Source organism: Acomys minous (genome assembly GCF_964271855.1).
Source record: "Acomys minous genome assembly, chromosome: 8".
In the NCBI taxonomy this organism is placed as follows: domain Eukaryota; kingdom Metazoa; phylum Chordata; class Mammalia; order Rodentia; family Muridae; genus Acomys; species Acomys minous.
This window is the reverse complement of record NC_140489.1, coordinates 17,638,681-17,653,709: the sequence shown is the minus strand read 5'-3', so window position 1 is coordinate 17,653,709 and position 15,029 is coordinate 17,638,681. Positions and strand designations below refer to the sequence as shown.

The window sequence follows — 15,029 nt, the reverse complement described above, 5'->3', positions numbered from 1 at the left end:
ATGGCGTCCATGTTCTATTGCCTTAACACTGGGGTCAGATGTAACCAGCCTTCCCTTATGTTTGGCTAGACTGAATCCCATCTAGGTATTAATAATATAATCAACCATTCTGAATAAAACATCACTTTTTAAAGTAAATTTCCTAATATTGTCTAAATGTTGAAACAGTGTATCGGCTAATCATTAGTCTACAGACCCTTAGAAATAAAACAATACTTTCCTTTACAATTCAAGTCTCTGTGTATTTTCTTGCAACAAAAACTAATTTGTCTTTTTCAAATTTGTTTCTCCTGGCAAAAACTGTTGCTGTCTGGCCAACTTTTGTGTTAAAAATAAAGTACAGTATTACAACATCAATCAACATGTAAAGTACTTAATGACTTATAAAAACATACAGGATGCTTTTGGAAATAAGTAAGCCAATCAAGAATTTATTTATATTATCAAATCAAGAACACAGCATAGAGAAAATAATATCACTTTTGTGCTTAGAGATATAAAAGTGGCTCTAGGCGCTTAGGTAATGTAAGAAAACACTGTTAGAAGCTATAAAAGGCAAGAAAAATCTAAAGACATGACAGAACCAACTGTCTCCGTGTTCCCCTTCCTGTCTGTGCCACACTGGCTCCCTGGGCCTTTTCAAACAGCAGTTGTACAAGCAAATAAGCAAGTTTTCTTTCTAACACTGACTCCCTAGAATGAACCCAAAGTTCCTACTCATTAATAATGATTATTCATTATGTTTTATACAAACAGGAACCCAGGCCACCCGCCCTACCAGCTACAATGAAGAAAACTGAAAAATAGGTGCCTGAGCAAATACCAAATCCTACAGCAAGACAGTCTCCTCCTTATCTGACCACAGTCTACTAGGAATGTAATAGGTCAATGTCTAAAGGGGACGTGGCCTTAGACATCAGGGCACATGGTGCCAAGCTGTCACAGAGCAGTGATTTGGTGCAAACCTCACCCTTTTGCCTCCACTGATGGCTCGGCTCTAAGACAGGAAAGCCTTGGCTAACCCTTTAGGTGCTGTGTTCTTTTAGTTCACCACATGTCTTCCAACTAACACTGCAGTTGCACTGGCTTTCTACCTATCTAGATTATTTTCCCAATGCATACTTCCTCTTATTAAGGAAGCCATTTCAACAGTGAGGGCACAGTGAAGAGGGTACCACTGCAACGCCAAGGGAAACACAGAGAGCAAAAGCCAAGTCAGACATTTCACAAACACCCATTTCCTTGACAGGAATACATGAGAAGAGCAAAGCTTTGGTACAAGTAAAGAGACCTGTATGGAAATCTCACTCTATAATCTATAAAAGAAGACCGATACTATACATTTAGAGTTGATCATGAATGGAAAATGAGTAAGGAACAAACATTATAGTCTTTGTTAGGTCAATTGTCCGTAACAGACATTCACTCTGGATTGTTTCCTTACTGCCTATTTCCAGGCCTATTTGAGATTCAGAGTTCCTATGCTGATCAGTTCTTATGAAATAAAAACTTACAACAAAGTCTCAGAGTGAAGCTGTCCCAACAATGCCAACTTCCTTGCATCTGTTACTATTTTGTTATAACCACCTGGGGAATCCAGGCCAAATTATTTAGGTTGGATCTTTGGGCTTGTGCGTCTTGTGGGCTTATTTCCTGAGTGTCCATGTCACTGTTCCATCTACTTCTATTTGTACTTTCTAATGGGTGACACATGGTATATATTTCTTAATTCTTTAACTGTTGTGTTACTGCTATGACAACAGAGACATCATTTACAAGCAATATAGATGTCTAGGCTCTGTTACCATTTCCCCAGTCACTTCAAATCATTACTAACTAAACACAGCCCCAGAGACACTTCACATCCCTGGCTACCCCAAACAAGAGATTAAATTTAATGATATGCCATCACTGTCAGCTGTTAACTTAGCAAAGCACTGTGAGCCACCCTATCATGCAAGGTTCGACTACAGCAACTTTACATCACCTTTAGAGAACTGACAGAGCTACCAGATACGTTACAAGCACCAAACCCAAATGAATTGAGTTCCTATCCCAACCATAAACTTAGTAGGTTGCACTCAGCCATTCCCTTCCAGGAAGTCGCTGAGGATCTCCCTTGAGAGTGTACCCTCTCTAGTGTGTCAGCCGGCTTCAGCTGTAGCATCAACTATCAGCAAGACGGCAAAAACCATACAAACTGCATCAGTCCAACCAGCCCCCGCGATCAACAGGGCAACAACTACCCACACAACAGTCATACCTCAAGACCCAGGAGAACTAACGGGGCAGCCACGGCGACCCTAATGACTCTGGCTTCATTAGATTCAAACTTCAATAAAAGTTTGAGAAGTGGAAATCAAATACCCTAGCCTTACTCAGCTGTACCAATGTACGGCTGAAGACCATACCCAATTCAACGTAAGCACAGTTGGAGATAACAAAGGAAAAAGACCTACTTTGCTTTTTAAGTTCTTCTATTTGTTCTTCTTTTAGATCTAACTGTTCTGTAAGTCTTGATGCTGAATCCAGTGCAGCATTTGCTTCATCCAAACGTTCCTGGGGGAGGAAAGTTGATTAAAAAACAATATGCAAAGTGTCCTGCAAACCACAGGGCTGGGAGATACTTCAGAATCCCAGCTCAGTCAGTGATGAAACTGCACGTGATGATGGGCACGTTTGTGGGACCTACTAACCGCATACTCCTTCACAAAGCATCACTGCCCTTTTAGAGAACTAAAGATGCTACTAAAAGTAACATCTTTTTTAAAGTAACAGTAACAAGATAAAAAAAATTTAAAAGATAAATAAAGTCAAGAAATACAGTAACAAATGTTTCTGTTCATTTAAACTTTTGTAAGCTAACTTGTATAAAGGGATATTTCATTATAACTATTACTGGGCATCTTTTTCTTTTCTGTTTACTCAACAGTTAGATCTACTCCTATAGGAAAACATCACTGTTTTCACTGCTTGTTTATTTCTACTGCACTATCTTGCCACCCGTTTGTGCAAGCACCCTGTATGGTAGATAGGAACCCTTAGTGCTCTGGGCAGTGAAAATGAGGTCACCCATTGGTCTACTGACCACTAGCCATTTAACCCTTTTTTAGGGATATACAAAGAGGTTCTCCTTTACTCTTAGTTTCTTTAGTTTAATCTTGATTAAGATCCTCCTTACTTGTACTGTACATATAGAGTTTATTGTAAGGTATTTTTTCTCTGTATTTAAATTTTTAATATAGTACTTATCAACGAATAGACTTTGGTAATTTCTACCCTAAATGTGAGAAGAGCTGCCCAGTCTACTACATCATCCAGAACACCCTCAGACCCAGATGTGGTGGCGTCGGCCTGTCCAACTAGGCCTCTTGCAACAGAAGGACCTGCCAGCCTGAGCACAGCAAGACTCCGACTCAAAACAAAACAACTGTTCTCAGAAGCCAGCGCCACTAGCTGGTAACTAGTCTTGTTTTGATAGAACTGGAATTTATTTCTGTATATGGTGTAAGATGGAGTCCAATGGATAGTTTGCCAGTGTCATTTACTTTTACTTTGTGATGGGGTCTTACTATATAGCCATGCTTGACCTGGAAAGCCCTATGTAGACCAAGCTGGCCTTGAACTTACACAGATTTGCCTGCCTCTGCCTCCTAAGTACTGCAATTAAATCCATGCCCCGTCAATATCATTTTTAAAATAAAATCTTCAACAATGAAATAAAAATAGTTCAAATTGGGGTCTTTCCATCTCTGGCCACCAAAGGGAGAGTAGCCACCACCATGTCCACTCATCTGCAATGGATGGTCCTGAGGAACTGCTCCAGATTCCTGATCAATGGGCTGGTTCACCACAAGACAGTGGGAGTGCAGCTCATGATGATGGCAGAGGGGTCACGGAGGACATGAAACACAGATCAGACCTGCGCTAGGCAGCCACTTACTACATAAGAACCACCATCAACAAGAATGCACGGCACCCTCAGCAACATTAGGAACACGACCTGCAACAAGCACTGCCCTGATGTGGGCACAGTGGCTGTCCGCTGAGCCAGTGCCATCCTGAGAAGAGACCTATGCCACCAAGAGCTCCTGAGCCCCACACCCCAGGAGCAAAAGAGTCAGTCTGCTGATGTTTTCGACGACCATCACAAAGAAAGAAAGAAAGGAAGAAAGAAAGAAAGAAAGGAAGGAAGAAAGTTCAAATCTGTTTCATTTTAAATTCTCAAATATATTCTGGACTCCACTTCTGGGTTCCCTGTACTGTTGATCTATACTATATTGTACTGGCTCCATTTTGATAGTCCTTCCTCATTGCTTTTCTTTGTTCAATTTTTTTGCTTATCCTGAAGAATTTACCCATGTATATCCCAGGCCACAGTTTTGATCTGAGACTGTACGGTGTGTTGGCTTGGATAGGTTTTAGTCCCTAGTTATCACCAAGTACAGACCTCACTGTTAGTGTGAAGGGCAGCATTCTGCACGTGTGCTTCAAGCCCTTAAGGAAAGCTCACGCGCATGAGTAATCTGGCTGGCCCTGCTGGGAAACTCTTAAAAGCAGAGATTGGGTGCCCCCCAAAGATGACAAAATCCCTTTGATGGCCAGCAGCTTCTTCCAGTGCTCACAGAGCTCTCCCCTGCTGTGACTGCCCTAACTGCCTGAGGACAGAGCTACGTCCAGTGCCTGTGAGTTCCAGATAAGCCTTTGATGTGGTCTTCCATCTTGACTTCAGCCTTCCAAACTTCAGACTTGCTTAGCCAGCTCACACAATCATGTAGCAGTTCCCTGTAATCAATTACATGTGTGTCCTCTTTGTATGCATGTAAGTTATGCACACACACTCCTTACCAATTCTACTTTCTAGAGGCTGAATTTTGAATAGGTCTGAAACAAACAAAAAAGCAAACAAAGCCTGTAAATAGAAATGTATTATTCCAAATTTATAAATCTAAATTTGGTATAAAAAATTTAAATATTTTTAAAAGATCTAAACTTTAAAAAAAAAAAAGCACAGCTTCATAGTGTTTACATGAAAGAAGTGAGGTCTGTGGGTTTGTGGCATTTGCTGTGCTAGAAACAAAATCTAGGGTGTCACAGGTACTATGCAAGCACTCCACCACAGGGCTACCTCCCAGCTCTTACAAAGACATTAGAGAAAGAATAAAGCCTCTTTGGACATTAGCACTTATATTTTGTTACTTTACCATTTGTTTAGATTTTATTTTACTTGCTCACCTTCATTTTTATTAATTTCCTCCTAAGTTTCTTCTGGCTTATTTTGTTCCTTTAAAAATGATAAATTAGTCTCTTGGGGTTTTTTGTTGTTGTTGTTGTTGTTGTTTTCCAGACAGGGTTTCTCTGTGTAGCCTTGGCTGTCCTGGACTCACTTTGTAGACCAGGCGGACCTTGAGCTCACAGTGATCCACCTGCCTCTGCCTCCCAAGTGCTAGGATTAAAGGGCTGCACCACCATGCCTGGCGATAAATTACATTTTAAATTAAAAACAAAACTAGTTTTGTGAAAGATTTGAACTTAAGAGTCTAATATTCTGAAAACACTGGACACAACTTAAAGTGTTGAATAAAAATATATCTTTTGGCCAGTTGTGGTTGTGCACACCTTTAATCTCAACACTTGGGAGACAGGGGCAATGAGTTCGAGGCTAGCCTGGTCTACATAACAAGCTCCAGGACAGCCAAAACTACATAAAGAGGCCCTGCATCAAAAACAAAAACAAAAACAAAAACAAAAAACCCAAAGCAACAAAAAATTTCTTTCTAGATACATTAATAAGCTTTGATAAAAGAAATGGAGCATTTAAAGCAGGGCCTAATGAAAGGCATTTGGGTCACTGTCCTCAGGAAGAACTAATGTCACTGTTGCAGGAGTAGGCCTTATAAAACAAGGACAAGTTCAGGCCCCTTCCTGCTGTGTCTCTCTGGTCCTATTAGGGGATGATGCCCTTTTCAGATACCAGTCCACCAATATCGGGGCTCTCAGCCTCCAGAACCATTAACCAAAAAAATTATTTTCTGTATGAATTATCCTGGCTATAGTCAAAATAGCACAAAATAAACACTATACCTTCCCAGCCACCAGTTTGGTAAAATTTCAAAGTCTGATAATGTTACATGTTGACAAGGATGTAAAACAAGAATCACTAATAATATTAACCATTATAATAATCATTAATAGTCAGAGTAAATTAACATCATCATGTTTAGAAAACTAACCTCATGAACTCCAGGACAGCCAGGGCTGTTACACAGAAAAACTTTGTTTCCAAAAGAAAAAAAGGGAAGGAAAGGAAAAGAAAAAAAGGAAAGAAAACTATCCCCTGATAAAGCTTAGGCTGCCGTCTATATCCTATAATTTAGCAATTCAACCAAAGCCTAGCTGATAGAAATCTGTGTATCATGAGAAGGTAAACAAGGAAGTACATAGTAAGCAACTGCTTGCACAGAATAGAAAATGTCCTTCACTAAATGGGGAAACACAGCAGATGCCAGGTTCTATAGGAAACAACTGGAAGGATGACTCTGGAAGAGCAGGCATGAACCGCAAACACAGCATTCCAATTACACTGGGTCACTGGGTCGACAGATCGTGCATATTTGCTCAACTGCTACCCTCTATTGTGCACATATTTTATATATACTAATATATACATTAAAATTTTTATAGTCACTTAAGATTTAGTAAAAATTTTCAAACTTAACAGGAAATGTGTTTCCTTACTTGGAGTAGTCCTAACAGAGCACCCATCACTAACTCTAGATAAAGGCATTTTATTACTTTCACCAGCTATTGCCAGACTCTACCTATGACTGAGAAAAAGTCTCCAAAATCCAAAGCAAGTCACTTTGGTGTCATATCTCAGCGGATTGATTGATTTCACCCTTACCTTATATATGACTTTCATATGTAAAAATAGAAAATAATGAAAAAACCATCTCAAGAGGCTATACAATGAAGGACTGGGCACAGTCCTGTAGCCCCAGCATCTGGGAGGCTGAGGCAAGAACTGATTGCTGAGAGGTCAAGTGCAGCCTGGGTTACAAAGTGAGACCTGATTCAATAAACAAAAAGCCAACAAAGCAAAGCAAACTCTCTCAAATTACTAAAATTAGTAGTAACACACACACATACACACAAAGAACAAATGAGATAATGTAGAAAAATCAGAACACATATGAAATACAATATATAAAGCATTTTGTTCAAAAGAGAAAATTTCCACTTAAACCTGTAGATTAATCTGTTTCCACTTTTGCAGAGTCTCGAAGACACTGAAGTGCGCTAAAGCATTTAAAGTGCCTTTCAGCCCACACTCACTGTGCCTGTTCTAAATGTTGAGTCACCTGAGAGATGCTGAGCCTAACAGTTCATTGCTACACAAAGTACACAGCTGGCTATAATCACTCAAACATTAACATAGTAAATGATTGGTTTCTGAGATTTCCAAGACAAAGAACTTAAAAGAAAGTTGGCCTACCTGGAGCGTTAGCACCTCTCCTTCCATACTCTCTGCCTTTCTCTTCCATTCCGCTAAGTGCTGGTTTTGCTTTTCTAACTCAGCAGAATACATAGCTTTCTCCTCTAAGGACAAAGGAAAGTGAGAGCACATCACTTGGACTTTTAATAATTAAAAAACAAAAAACAAAACAAAGCAAAACAAAACAAAACAAAAAAACCACCTCAAAGGAGAAGTATAAATGTCTTAGTGAGCACACCAAGGGGCACTGACACAGCTGCCTGTCTCTGCCTTGCAGGCTCTTCTTTACCTCCTCTTAGGAACACAGCTTCCATGCCACACTCCTCCTTTGTCCTCACACTCAGTCTAGCAATTACATTAAAAATTAGCATTTTGGGGATTTTTTTTTTTTTGGTCCCCTATGTAGCCCTGGCTGGTGTGTAATTCAGAGATCTACCTCTTTGCCTCCTGAGAGCTAGGATTAAAAGTGTGGATAATCACACATGGCTAGATGTAAGAAATCTAATGATTTCAACTAAATGTGCAGCCCTAAAGGGTCCCAAGTACAAATCAAAGTTTTGCTTAGGCACAAAAATATCACCTACTCTCCTCCCCTAATCAACGTAGCAATTAGCTAATTAATAATTACTACATGTACTGAGTCAACAGATTGATGGGTGAGTGAATGGTCAGTGGGTAAACCTAACGATGGGAGGGTGAATGTGAAAAAGCATACTTGGTTCAAAAAGCCAGTCACTCTTTCTATGTGTATATCATTCTCCTCTTTGTATGCTCTTCTTTTAAATGTTTCTTTCTTGGCTCTTGAGATTTTTTAAGACAGAGTCTCTCTACGTAGCTCTGGCTGTCCTGGAATTCTCTATAAGATCAAGCTTGTCTAGAACTCACAGAGACCTGCTTGGCTACCCCCCTGGCCCCTCCACCCCCACCCCCATGTGGGTATTAAAGGTGTTTGCCACCACACTCTGACCCTTCATAAACACTTATTTACTCTGTGTGTGTCTGAGTGCACTTGGGCCACTGTGCACATGTGAAGGTCAAGAGGAGAACTTGCACGAATGGGTTCTCTCCTTCTACTACATGGGCCCCGGGGAATCAAACTCAGGTCATCATGATCAGTAGCAAACACCTGCTCACTGAGTCATCTCACCAGCCCTGGAAAACCTCCTTTATCACATGATTCTCCATTTTATTTACCTTTTTAAACTCGACTTTCATCGTAATTAGTGATAAGATAATAAAACTTTTTAAAAAATATGATTGCTTTAATCATAAAAGGAGTGTGAATTAACTTGTGGTGGTAACTTACCTTTCCCCTAAACTAGTCAGTAACCATTTAAGGATTTCCTGTACCTAACTTCATATTCAAATAAGACAAAATTACCATAACTACAACTTGTCTTCACTTACCTTGCTGGAAGTGTTCGAGAACCATCTGCAGGTTGGCTAGTGACAGAGCATACTGCTTTACTTGTTCCTGAGAGACAGAAAGCTGCACTGCAGTCTCATCCCTTTGCTTGGAGACTATGTTCAACTGTTCTTGCAATGACTCTACTTGCACACTCGCTTGATGACTTCAAATAAAAGAATAAAGGCAAAGTGTTGCATCTATTTACGTAATTTAACAAGAGCAACAACAAAATGCTTTTCCTACATCTTAATACATTAAAGTCTGGTTAGACTGAAAGGTATTTGGTGAGAATGCAGCAAGACGAAAAAAAGCTTCTCTGCATGTTTGAACTGTGGTAAAACCCAACACTCACTGCACAGTCTCTTGATAAAGTGCCCAGTTTGGAGGCCTCACAGCATGCACACCGCCATGTGAGCAGCACCACCACCCTCACCAAGCACCTGTCCATCCACCTCAGAGCCTTGCTAGTTTTACAAACTGAAACTCCAATCTTCTCCGATTTGACCTTCCCTGCAATTGGTGTGTTAAATTCAAGTTAAATCACAAATGAACAAACGACCTTCAAGAGTTACGCTGATCTGTTTCTGTCAATTATCCTGTGAAAGTGACTCTTGGCAAACAATAGCCTTTTTAAATATTAAGAATTAGGCCAACTAAGAAACTATGGCAAAAAAAAAAAAATGTACAAGCAACTTTCAAATTTCTGGACTTAAATTCCACAGCATAATTTATCATAAATTCAAACCTCTAGGGGCTTTCATCATTTTGTCAGCTTTTGCTCTAATAAGGAATGGAGTCTAATGTACTTTTTTGCACCTCATGGTGAACCTGTAACTTTCCAACAGCCTTCGCTGACAAACATTCTGATTGCTTCTCCTCTTCTAGTCACGTGACAAACAGAAGCCCTTCTCCAAGTACAAACCAGGGGCACCTGAGAGAGTTACTCATACAGCAACTGCACCGGTTGCTTTTAATATTACTTGTGACAAAAACGTGACAAGAAGCAATTTAAGAGGGCTCATTTGGCTTAGTTAAGAGAGCCCACCACGGCAGAGAAATCACAGTGGCAAGCCTGTACAAGCTGCCTGCCATGTGGCATCCACAGCCAAGAGCAGAGGGCAACAAATGATTGTGTGTAACCTGCTTTCCTTTTTCATTCAGTCTAAGACCCTAGACCATAGAAACCTGCTGCCCAGTTGAGCTGGATCTTCCTTCTTCAACTAACCTCTCTAGGTAATCTCACAGCATGCCCAGAGGCCTGTCACTTAAAAGATAATAATACATCCTGTCAAGCAGACAGTACTAAACATCTCGGCACTTGGCTTGGCTTACATCTTTTTTTTTTTTAATTACTTAGTTAATATTAATTTTGAGGCATGGTCCCACTATGTAGCCCTTGGCTAACCTGTAACTCACTAAGTAGACCAGGCTGGCCTCACTCTCGTAGAGATCCACTTGCCTTGAAAGTGCTAGGATTAAGGGCATGCACTACCACGCCTGGCCTGGCTTATATCTTATCTTCAGAGTGTGTCTTTGGTGAATGATGATTAATTTTTGACTACCACAACAGCCTTTATGAGTATTTAATATCCAGTTAAACCCTTACTGAAGAGTAACTACTGAAGCCAGTTAAAATACTTGGGAGGAATTTTACCCAACAGCACCCTCTTGTGGAAAGAGAGCTAAACTAAGACCTAAACTGACCCCAAATGTCCCTGGTAACTGTAAGGGTAAATTAGCTTTTAAATACTCAGAAAGTTAATAGACAGTAGGTGTTGTTTTGCTAAAGGATCAAAACCATAATGTGACCTATAGATTAGATTTACTCATATGACAAAAATTTGCTGTCTATTAATCTATGTTTAATATATGTTGTGGAAGAATAGAAGATAAACAGCATCAATTCTAGATACAAGTGAATTTAAAAAAATTTTTTTTTATAGGAGAGAGGTTAAGACATCCAACAATCACCTAGTCATTAAATATAAGTGTAAGGGCCATCAAAGACCCAAGCACTGTACATGTTCAGAAAAAAAGATATAACAGGGCTTGGTTTTAGATATGAGGTCTAGAATACTAAATAATTACTCTTATGAAGAAAACAGAATTCGAAAAATAGGTGAAAGTCACAGAAAAACTCTTAAGAGAGTTAGGTCCACCTTTGGTCAACACGAGAAAGAAAGTGTGGAAGAAAAGAAAAAGGAAAATAGTATCTGGGGAGCTCAGTGATAGGCCGGTCAGACACGGCCAGGGCTCTGCTTGAGGATGTTTATCTTGGAGGTTATAGCAAAGGGTAAATAAGGCGGATGGAGACTGGCAGTTAGAGAAAGCAAAGGCCCCGCCCTGCGAGGAAGGGCTTTACTAGCATGCGCCGTTACCGCCTGAGAATGCCTTGGCATTTCTACCAATGTAAAACACATGTACAAACGACCACTCATTGTTTTAATTTCCACATTAAATATGTTTTTCTATCTAAAGCACCCTGACTCTTCACCTGTAAAATGGAGACAATGAATTTTTTGAAATAAACTAACATAAGAAAAATGTTTACTGAACATGATGCTCAACAAGTGACCGGTTAAAGTTCATGACAAAAAAAAAAAAAAGACAGAAAGAAAGAAAGAAAGAAAAGTTCACCTTGCATTTTCCATTGCATTAGAGGATGAAACCAGCTTTTCCTCCAACACTGTGACCTTCTTCCTCAGTTTAGCCTCTCTATCTTCTGCAGCCAGAGCTTCTCGGGTATGAGAATCTTCTGACTCCAAGAGGTGGTCACGCAATCTCTGTAGCTCCTGGTTTAACCGGGATTCCTTGTCATGTAAGCGTTGAACCTAGGGAGAGGGCCTTTCTTTACTTTCCTTCTATACAATGCCCATCCCCGCAAAACATCAAAATTTTCCATATTATGGAAACTTATTAGTATACTGTACCAATACATTGGTATAATAGTTAATTATAACACTTATTTTAAATATAATTATTTTAAGTTATAATATATTTAGTTATATAGATATAACATGTATTACTTAATTACAAGTATAATTATTATTATGAATATAAATTATATTATGTATTATATATACTAATGTATTAATATACTAATGCCACACACCACAAAGTATGTTTATACCAGGAAAACATCTCCCCAAATTACATAAAGACTCCTATGGGAGCTTTACTTTGCAAGGCCTCCTCTGCATGGTTTATATGGAAATGGAATTATACAGAAGTACTGGGCTCTTATGGCACAGTACCTTTTCAGCAAATCTCATTTTTTTCATACTTTGAGTGAGATCATTTTCTTATGCAAAAGGTACATATCACAGTTTTCCCTTTCAAAAACTATTATAATGTACCCCAGGGAGATTAAAATCCTACTACAGCATTAGAAGAAGAGAAAAACCACAAGATAATTCCATTTGCCTTAGTTACTGGTTACTGAACACACAGCCTGAGGCCTGCCCACGACAGTGAGCGCACATATACCTCATTCTGCAGGGCGCTGTTCTCCATTTGCTTCTGCTTCAGGGACAACATAACTTGGTCTCTCTCCTGTTGAAATGTAACTGTCTTCTCCTGCATTGATTTGACTGCGTTTAAAAGTTGATTTAACTCCCCAGCCTTGCCCTTTTGGAAAGAAATAATTTTAGCTTTAGATAATAATAGATTTTTCAAAAGGACGTTTTCTTTATTTAGTAATTTTAAAACAGCAATAGCAAAGTCAACAAAATCCAAAGACATTCTGAGAAAGAGACAACGGGAAGGAGCTTACGGGTGTGGCACCTGACTGCAGTGTCACAGGAGCAGGACAAGGGAGGGGACTGAAGAATCCCAACAAGCGCCAGCTCCAGCTCATGCTGCAACGCTGGTCCCTCAGCTGCAACAACCACTGAGATATGTTACCAGTAAAAATCAGAGACACTGGGCCTGGCGTGGTGGCGCACACCTTTAACCCCAGCACGCGGGAGGCAGAAGCAGGCGGATCACTGTGAATTCGTGGCCAGACTGGTCTACAGACAGAGTCTAGGACAGCCAAGGCTACACAGAGAAACCATGTTGCAAAACCCAGAAAACACAATAAAACACAACAAAAGAAGGAGCCAGGTGTGGAGATACATGCCTTCACTCCCAGCAAAGGCCAGTGGATCTCTGTGAGTCCAGGCCATCCTGCATTACACAGTAAGTTCTGAGTAAGCCACAATTACATAATGAGACTCCACCTCAAGAACACACCACCCACCAAAACAAAAGTTTTCAAGAGGTCTGAGAATCTAGTTTAGTGGTAGAGCCTTTGCCTAGTGTATGTGGAGCCCCTAGGTTCAATCCCTAGTACTTGAAAAAACAAAACAAAAAACAGAAAAATGAAAGAAACATTTTAAAATAGTGGGGGGGGGGAGGAGTGGGGCTTTTAACAAAGACAAGAAAAAGAGGAAGGATAACACTAAAGGCATTTGAGAAGGACGTAGGAATTATTTTATGCTTACTTAAAAGTACACATATATGAATGTACTTACACATACAGATAGTTTAAATGAAGTTATACCACTTGGGGTGATAATGCCCCCCACAAGAGCCACAGGCTATCCTACAAAAACCCCAGTGCTGGCATTAGAAAGCTCCCTTTGAACTGTTGTTGGTCACAGGAGAGTCCAAGAAATCCCTCAACAATATTGACACTGCCCTTGGCTGCCGCCCAGAACTTGAACTATGGCTGAAGACACACACACTTAGGACAAAGGGCTTGGAGCAACTGAACAGGAAGTGGCCTGGAAGCGTCCTCCGGGAGCACGAGGCTCTCACAGCATCTAAAGGTGGAGGCAAGAGGCATAAAGACAAGAGCAGTTAGTAGTCCTACCCATCTGCAAAGCCTAGGGACAAGCACCAGCCTGCCAAGGTATCACCAGGGATGCCGTAGCGTCACTTACAGGTTGGGAGTAAGCGGCAGCCATCATGCACACCCAGCCAAGCAGCCACCTGTGGCTAGTGAGGCCAGAGCCCTAGAAGAGAACCTAGTACTCCACTCTAAACACGTACCCTCCCTCACCCACAGACAAGTGCCCATTTCACCCCTCATCAAAGAAGCGTATCTGTGGCGTGGATAGAGACAACTAGTCAAAAGAAAGAGACCTGGACACGAGGTGCTCAAGTTCATCGACAGCACAGTCTCCACACCTAAGGTTCAGGGGACAACTCAGAAGAGGGATGGCACTAACATATAAGCCGTGTGAGGTAGCACCCCATCAGGTTGGTGATCAAAAAGTCTCATACTGCTCAACCTGTATATAAGCAAAGGTACCTTTAAATTACATAAAGAAAATGCTGCCAGGCGTGGTGACACACGCCTTTAATCCCAGCACTCAGGAGGCAAAGGCAGGCGGATCTCTGTGAGTTAGAGGCCAGCCTGGTCTACAAAGCAAGTCCAGGACAGCCAAGGCTACGCAGAGAAACCCTGTCTCAAAAAACAAAACAAAACAGAAAAACCTCCCCCCAAAAACCCAACAACAACAACAACCACCACCAAACCAAAACAAAAAACAAAAAAACATTTAAGACACTATAGCCATTGCCAGTCAGAAAACAGGGGGAAAGGCCATGCTCTAAACCAACGATACTGGTACAGGCCTAGGCTAGCTTCATAAAGCAGTCAAGGCTGACTCCTGGTACTCCTGCCTCCATCTTCCAAGTGCTGGGATCCCATGGACCACCAACCTGGCCAATGCACCTTTTAAATCAGATAATCCAGGACTTGTACAGGAGAATGTACTGGCAAAAGAAGTCATTTTGAATCCTGTGCCTAGCAGCATATACATGTCCAAGATAACTCAGTGGCACACTGCCTCCCTAGTAAGCATGAGGCCCTAGGTTCAATCCCCAGCACTGCCAAAAGACAAAAGAAGTCAACTGTTGTTGAATATCGCATTGTTATGCCTTTCATCCCCTCTCCAAATTTCAGAACTTACTCAAATAGTAATGCCAAATACACGCTGCAGTGCTTACCAGACTCTAACAAATCTTCAGTAGTTCCTAGTACAGGGAACATGTAAAATCCCACCAGAACAAGCTTATTGGAGGAACTAAAGTGAGCATATAAGCCAGTGACGACATTAAAAGCTACCGACACTTTAC

General features: G+C 40.7%; 1 protein-coding gene across 2 annotated transcripts in view; it reads right to left on the bottom strand.

Moving 5' to 3' along the window:
* TRIP11 (thyroid hormone receptor interactor 11) overlaps positions 1 to 15,029 on the bottom strand; it is a 69,974-nt gene that overhangs the window by 24,045 nt on the left and 30,900 nt on the right. For both annotated transcript variants that reach the window (XM_084792661.1, XM_084792662.1), the window contains exons 12-16: positions 12,390 to 12,530; positions 11,541 to 11,734; positions 8,903 to 9,066; positions 7,496 to 7,599; positions 2,460 to 2,559 (exon numbers count right to left, since the gene is read on the bottom strand). In XM_084792661.1, the coding sequence (XP_084648787.1) occupies positions 2,460 to 2,559; positions 7,496 to 7,599; positions 8,903 to 9,066; positions 11,541 to 11,734; positions 12,390 to 12,530 (703 nt within the window). The remainder of the gene's footprint in view (positions 1 to 2,459; positions 2,560 to 7,495; positions 7,600 to 8,902; positions 9,067 to 11,540; positions 11,735 to 12,389; positions 12,531 to 15,029) is intronic.